Raw genomic sequence first — 6,063 nt, 5'->3', positions numbered from 1 at the left:
GTTCAGCAGCACTGTCTCAAATCTGGGGCCTGGCTGCTGAGATTGGACCTTCACATTTATGGAAACATGCAGAAGTCCTGTACTGTGAGTATTATGCATGGCTGCTGTTAGGATTCCTTACAAATGAGCTAATACTATTTAAAATGTGTGGGCAGAAGAGAAAACATGTAGATTTAGGGTCTGAGGTACAGTGCAAGGAATGTTCCTGTATCTAGATTTTTTTTTTTATCTACCTGTTTTCATATTTGGGCTTCCCCTCTGATTTGCAGATAAGAATTGAGATGTAAGGACCTTCCATTTCTAAAGATGGATTTTCCTTATTTTCCAGAATTGAAAGGGTTATAGACAACAATACTACAGTGAAAATGGTTCCCATCAAGATAGTTCATTCCGAGACCAGCGCAGAGAAGGAGAGTCGGCAAAGTCTTGTCAGTACTATGGAGCCTCCCGCTTTACCCAGCGGTTTGGAAAAGGACCAAATTAAAACACTCAGCACTTCTGAGCAGTCCTATTCACGATTCTGTGCTTACACCAGGCAAGGTGTAGAGCCAGAGCCAGAAGCCAGAACCAAACCAGCTGATCCTCAACCACCTGAAGAACCTGGGAGCAACTTGAAGGACAGCAGTGCTGCTATGCCAGCAGTCAGCTATGTAAAGGCCAAAGAGAAGACCTTTGAAGACTGGAAGTCGGAGGAGCTAGCCAGAGAGATTGTGGGAAGAGATAAATCTCTAGCAGACATACTAGATCCTAATGTGAAAATAAAAACAACAATGGATCTGATGGTTGGTATATTCCCTAAAGATGAACACCTCCTAGAAGAAGCTCAGCAACGCAGGAAGCTCCTGCCAAAAGTTCCTTCTCCAAAAATTTCAGAGGAGAAGTGAGTACTACTTTCTGTAGGCCAGTGGTTCCTTGTAAGCTGCTGTCCAAAGTGTGTCAGGTTTCCTAGGGGGCTGGAGGTGGGGGTCTTCCTGCTGTTGAGGTTGGGGGCTTTTCTAAGACTTTTCCATTAGAATGGCAGTCAAGCGTAATACTGCTAATGATACCATTAATGACAGAAAAAAAACAGTGTTGTACAATATGAAAAGTTTCCCAAGACGTGTTTGAAAACTCTTTGTGCGAGAACTTGAAGAATAATTAACTTCTCCATTTCATAGTGATTAGATATTTTTACCAAGATAAAATGGTCTAGTAACTGGATAGAGAAGGAAAAATATTTTAGCCTTTTTTATGTGATGAAAATTTACAAAGACAACTTGAAGTGGGCATGAGGCATTTCCTGGGAGTGAATGAGAACAAAATAAGAAGATATTTAAATTCCATTAAATTCCATCCTTGTTGATGTTCTGTAGGTATTTTGTTTTCTTGATACGAGTAATCAAGTTAAGTTGTAGCCTCATCAAGAAGTTCATGTGTAATTCAGAAATCAAAAAGATAAGTACTTACGTTATAGGGCCCCACATTTGACAGTCTGAAAGGATGCTCTCTATGACACTGAGGTCTCTGCGCTACTTAATAAAATGTAACTTTACATTTTGTTTCTAGCTGAGATCTCTTAGGTCCGTTCCATTGTAATGGTGAAAGGTCTTCTGTGCTGCTTCAGTTTTAGTTTTTGGTGGGCATGTGCTGAGTTCATACAAATTTTCTTCGCATCCTGTATTTATTTATCCTATTTACATAGGTAGTGGTTATCTGTTGAACCCCCTGCTTGCTTGGTGAGATGAAGGTTCTAAAAGATTGTCCTTTCTTTTCAGTGATTAAGGTGTCAAGGCAGTTAATGAAAGTTTTGACTTTTTACCAGGAAAGAGGAGCAGAGCGCGCCGTCTGCCATCTCCCTGACAACCAATTCTACTTACTACAGCACATCTGCACCGAAAGCAGAGCTGCTGATTAAAATGAAGGACATGCAGGAGCAGCAGCAACAGCAGCAGAGCGAGGATGATTCTGAAGATGAGCTGGATCATGACTTGTCAGAAAAGAAGGTAAAAGACATTTCTGAAAGTGTAATGGGAGGCTCTTATTTGCTTGCATTTCATTAACTCTGAATTTGCTAGGTCAACACCCCTAAATAAAAGCCCTCCTAGATGTACAGGATCACTAGGAAAATAAGCCTGGGGTTGGTTTTTTGTAGGGGTGGGAGGTGGGGTTGGCAGTGTTAAGTGTCCAGCTGTGAATCACGTTTTGGAAGGTCCCAAGGGGAGCAGTTTTGGGGAGGTTATTTTCAAATATTGCTTTACATTTGAGAGTTCTAGTGTATTTCTCTCACTTGCTATGTACAAAGAAACAGTAGTGCTTATGTATCCTACTGTAAGTGGTGGTGGGTTTCTTGCTCCGTATTTTTGAAATTTAGGTCCAGGATTTGGGTTTGTCATGAGAGAGAAGGAACACACACACCCCTTCTCCCCCCCCCCCCTTTTTTTTTTCATTTGTTTTCATGAGCAACACGCCAGTTTGCCCTGTATTTCTCCTTCCTCCCAAATTATTAGCAGTGGTGGTTGGAGATAACTAATCAACTTGGTGGATTCAGTGGGAGTTACTCATCACAAGGGAGGCAGTCTTCTCCACTCTTGTTCATCCCCATTCTTTGGTGTTTTATTTCTGATCTAAGGTCAGTGTAATCCCCTAGGTATTAAAATGATGATATAATGACATTTCTGCGGTTTGAGAAAGTGTTGTGCTACGTTAAAATCATTGCACTGATCTCATTAGTGATTTGGCACAAAATGTTTTAATCATAGTTCCCAGTAATAAGCTGGTGGAAGTGGTCTGATCAATTAAAGTGATGTAGTTTAACTCTGTTTACCTAAGCCAGTACTGCAGTGGTGTGCAAATGTTTTCTGTTAAAGACAGCTCTTTGCTTAATAATCCACAGCCAGGGTGCATTTGGTAATCCAGTCCCAAAGAAATGTCTTTTAATTAAATATTAGGAATGTGTTTAGTCGCTAAGAATGGGAGATTCCATAGGAGATTCCCATCTCTGGTTCAGTGCAGGAGTGGATGCCACTGCATTTGAGGGGGCTGTAGTGTTCTCTGTTCCCACTCTGGTTTTTTTAATCTCCCTCCCTCTGCCCCCACTGACGGCACAGTTCGATACGGCGGGCACTGCCGGGGCCATGGTGTGGTTGCAGCAGGAGAGCTGCCCTTACCTTCTCGCCAGACAGCCGCTGAATCCAACAGCTGTACTACTTAGACAAATTAAGGATTTCAGTGCATTTTGAATAATTTGGTTTTATCTGGTGCCCCGCGTGACAGTCACGTTCATAGTATTTGCTAGAATTAGTTTCCTTCTCATTAATTATGGAGTGTATGTTCGGGGGGGTGTCAAATTAAACCTTTCTTGTTTGCCCAACAAACTAAATACTAAAACTTCGATAAGCAAAAAATTCGTTTATTTGTGTTAGTGTCTGTTAACAGGAAAATCATGTTCACCCTTTACATACTCCTCCCTCCATCGCCCCAGCTCCAGTATATACCACTAATCATATGAGATGGGAAGTATTTCATGAAGAGCTTTTAGCAGAGCTCCCCCATCTCCTCTGAATATACATATCGTCGTAGCCATGCACGCATTGCTGCTTACTTCCCTCCCTGTTCCTCTGCGTGCGATAGGATGTGAGCACTCAGTTCAGTGGGCTTTCATCTTGGATCTTGTCAGAAAACGTATAAAACTCGTGGTAAGTGGGTCAAGGCATCTTTATAAAACAGCCAGAATATATAACTTGGCCCAGCTTCACATATTTGGCAACAGTTTAACAAGGGATCATTAAGGACCTGAACACTTCAATAGCATGCTTTACGACTTAGGTTATTTTAGAGGAAGCAAACACCCAGAACCTGTTCCTCAATTCCTAGAAATCGGTCCATTCTGTTCTGAGATACCTTAGTTGCAGTCCACTGTGGAATGATTGTAATATTTGTCATTCTCTGCTCTGCAAACCAGAGATGTGTGGTGTCTCCTGTTCTGTTTTTTTCTTTTGAAATAAGCATAGGAATTTCTTATAGAGTTGTTAATTTTTTATTTTATTTTTTTTTTAATTTGGGACAATCCCTATATTCCCAGCCAGCATGGAATGGAATGTGTGTCTCTTGTGCTGAATTTGATGTATGTTTACCACAATTATAAAATATTGAACAGATGTTGAAGGCACTGGAGTGTTTTTTGTAGTAACAAAAATCCACATGTGACTGAGTAGGAATTGTCCCCTTTGCCTTTAGGAAAGTTTCAGCAGCTCCTGAAGAGTGTAAAAATAATTGAAGAATACCAGGTTTCTTCTGCTTTTAGGTTTGAACTTCATTTGAAATGGGATGGTGAGCTGAGAGCAGAGTAATTTATGTGAACATGCCAAGCAGTGAGCCACCTGAGCAGCACGCTGCTGAGCCGCTTTCTGTGTTGCTAGTCAGATCAGCAAGAATTACTGGAAAAAGATGAGGTTTTACTGTTTTCTTGTTTACTGGTACAGAATTCACAGCTATAAATTATTCATCTGCCAGTTTCAAGATGTAGATTGGAGCTCTTCTAGCTCAGTGGATATTGAACGTAATACAGGTTTTTCTGCTGGTTAGCAAAAGCATGTAGTGAGCTCACAGTTGCTGCAGCCAAAGGCTACTTCATCTGGGTAGGAAGCAAGTGGTGATCGTAATGCAATTCTTAACAGATATGACAGTCTTAGAGAGGTGAGTACTTACAGCCTTCTCACCTACAAAAGCAGTCCTTTAGAGGCTAGCTTCAGCTGCTTGGGGACATCTAAATAGGACGCTACTGGAAAAATGGTGTGCTTTTTTATTTTTTTTTTTTTGGAGAAAGAAATTCTGAGAGCTGATCTGGATTGTCAGACCAGATTGGTAACCGTTGAGCACACGTATGGCGCTTTTTAATTAGAGAAAGTTGCAGCACAGCTGCAGAAGTGAAAACCTCGATAGTAACATAGAGCACAACAGTGTCCCGTTGTGTTTCGGATGGTAAAACAGCAGTGTTGTGCATTTCATCTGAGGGAAATGAGAGCGTAGCACTGTGACCTACATAATCCAAATCAAACTGCATTTGCATTGAGAGAAGGAGGGGGGGAAAAATCAAGTCCTGCAGATTAATCAGTCAGTAAAGCAGGCATCTGTAGAACTGCTTACTACCTTAATCTTTTGGGCACCCAGACTAACAGATAACCCAAATCCAGATTAACCTGGCCTGAGTATATTAAATCAAAAAGGAGAAAGACAGTCTGGACAATCCGTGTGTTGAATTTCTACTTTGAAAAAAGGCTGTTAAATTTTCAGCATGTAGTTACTTTCTGTTAAGATAGCAGACTTTTTTTTGTTATTGTTGTTCCCAAAATAAATTGGCAATGACTGTTCAGTGGTGTCTGAGAGTGGTAGCTGCTATCAGTATGCTTCCTGGTAATCATGAAGGATTATAATCAGATTTGCATTTAGAAAGCAGAGTTCCTAAAGAATGTCATGAGTAATTTTTAAAAAAAAAAAAAAAAAAATTGAAAGGGTACTGTGAAATACTGAATATTTTAAAGGATGTAATTTTCATTCAGAAATTGCACTAAGAGGTGTATCTTTAGAGAACGCTTTGGGAGTTTTTCTTACCTGAAAGTAGAATCATAGAATCATTATGGTTGGAAGAGACCTCAAAGATCATCAAGTCCAACCGTATGAATACGTAGCTGAATACTGAATAGGCATCTGCATTAAATGAATGAGGCATAGCTAGGGTGTGATTCATCTCACATTAGGATAGACGACTGGCTGAACTGACTTCCACCCCTTGCGCACAAGTAAAAGCTAATGGACACGTAGACCCCTTGCCCAAACGCAGGGAGGTGGCTGGGCAGCACGGATGGAACATGGGTGACCGAGGGAGGAGATCTGGGTTCTTGGTCTGGCTCTGCTGGTGATGCACCTGACATGCTTTTTCTAAGCCAGGGCATGTGCATCCCAGGCCATGGGGGATAACACTAGAGAAACCCCGACAAACTGCAGCTGAGGTGGTATATTTGCCTGGCATAGGACAATGACAGCCAAAGATGCTTGTTCAGTCCTTTGGCAGAATCGCTTTGCACA

The 6,063-nt window shown here is 41.3% G+C and overlaps 1 protein-coding gene across 1 annotated transcript in view; it reads left to right on the top strand.

The window, feature by feature from the left end:
• Positions 1–6,063, top strand: part of SHROOM2 (shroom family member 2) — a 47,389-nt gene that overhangs the window by 35,075 nt on the left and 6,251 nt on the right. Inside the window, exons 6-7 of the mRNA XM_009697232.1 lie at positions 329–880; positions 1,802–1,982. Of these exons, the coding sequence (XP_009695534.1) occupies positions 329–880; positions 1,802–1,982 (733 nt within the window). The remainder of the gene's footprint in view (positions 1–328; positions 881–1,801; positions 1,983–6,063) is intronic.

Source organism: Cariama cristata, unplaced genomic scaffold (genome assembly GCF_000690535.1).
Source record: "Cariama cristata isolate BGI_N322 unplaced genomic scaffold, ASM69053v1 scaffold723, whole genome shotgun sequence".
Classification (NCBI taxonomy): domain Eukaryota; kingdom Metazoa; phylum Chordata; class Aves; order Cariamiformes; family Cariamidae; genus Cariama; species Cariama cristata.
Note: the sequence above shows the minus strand (reverse complement) of the source record. Positions and strands in the feature narration are given on the sequence as shown.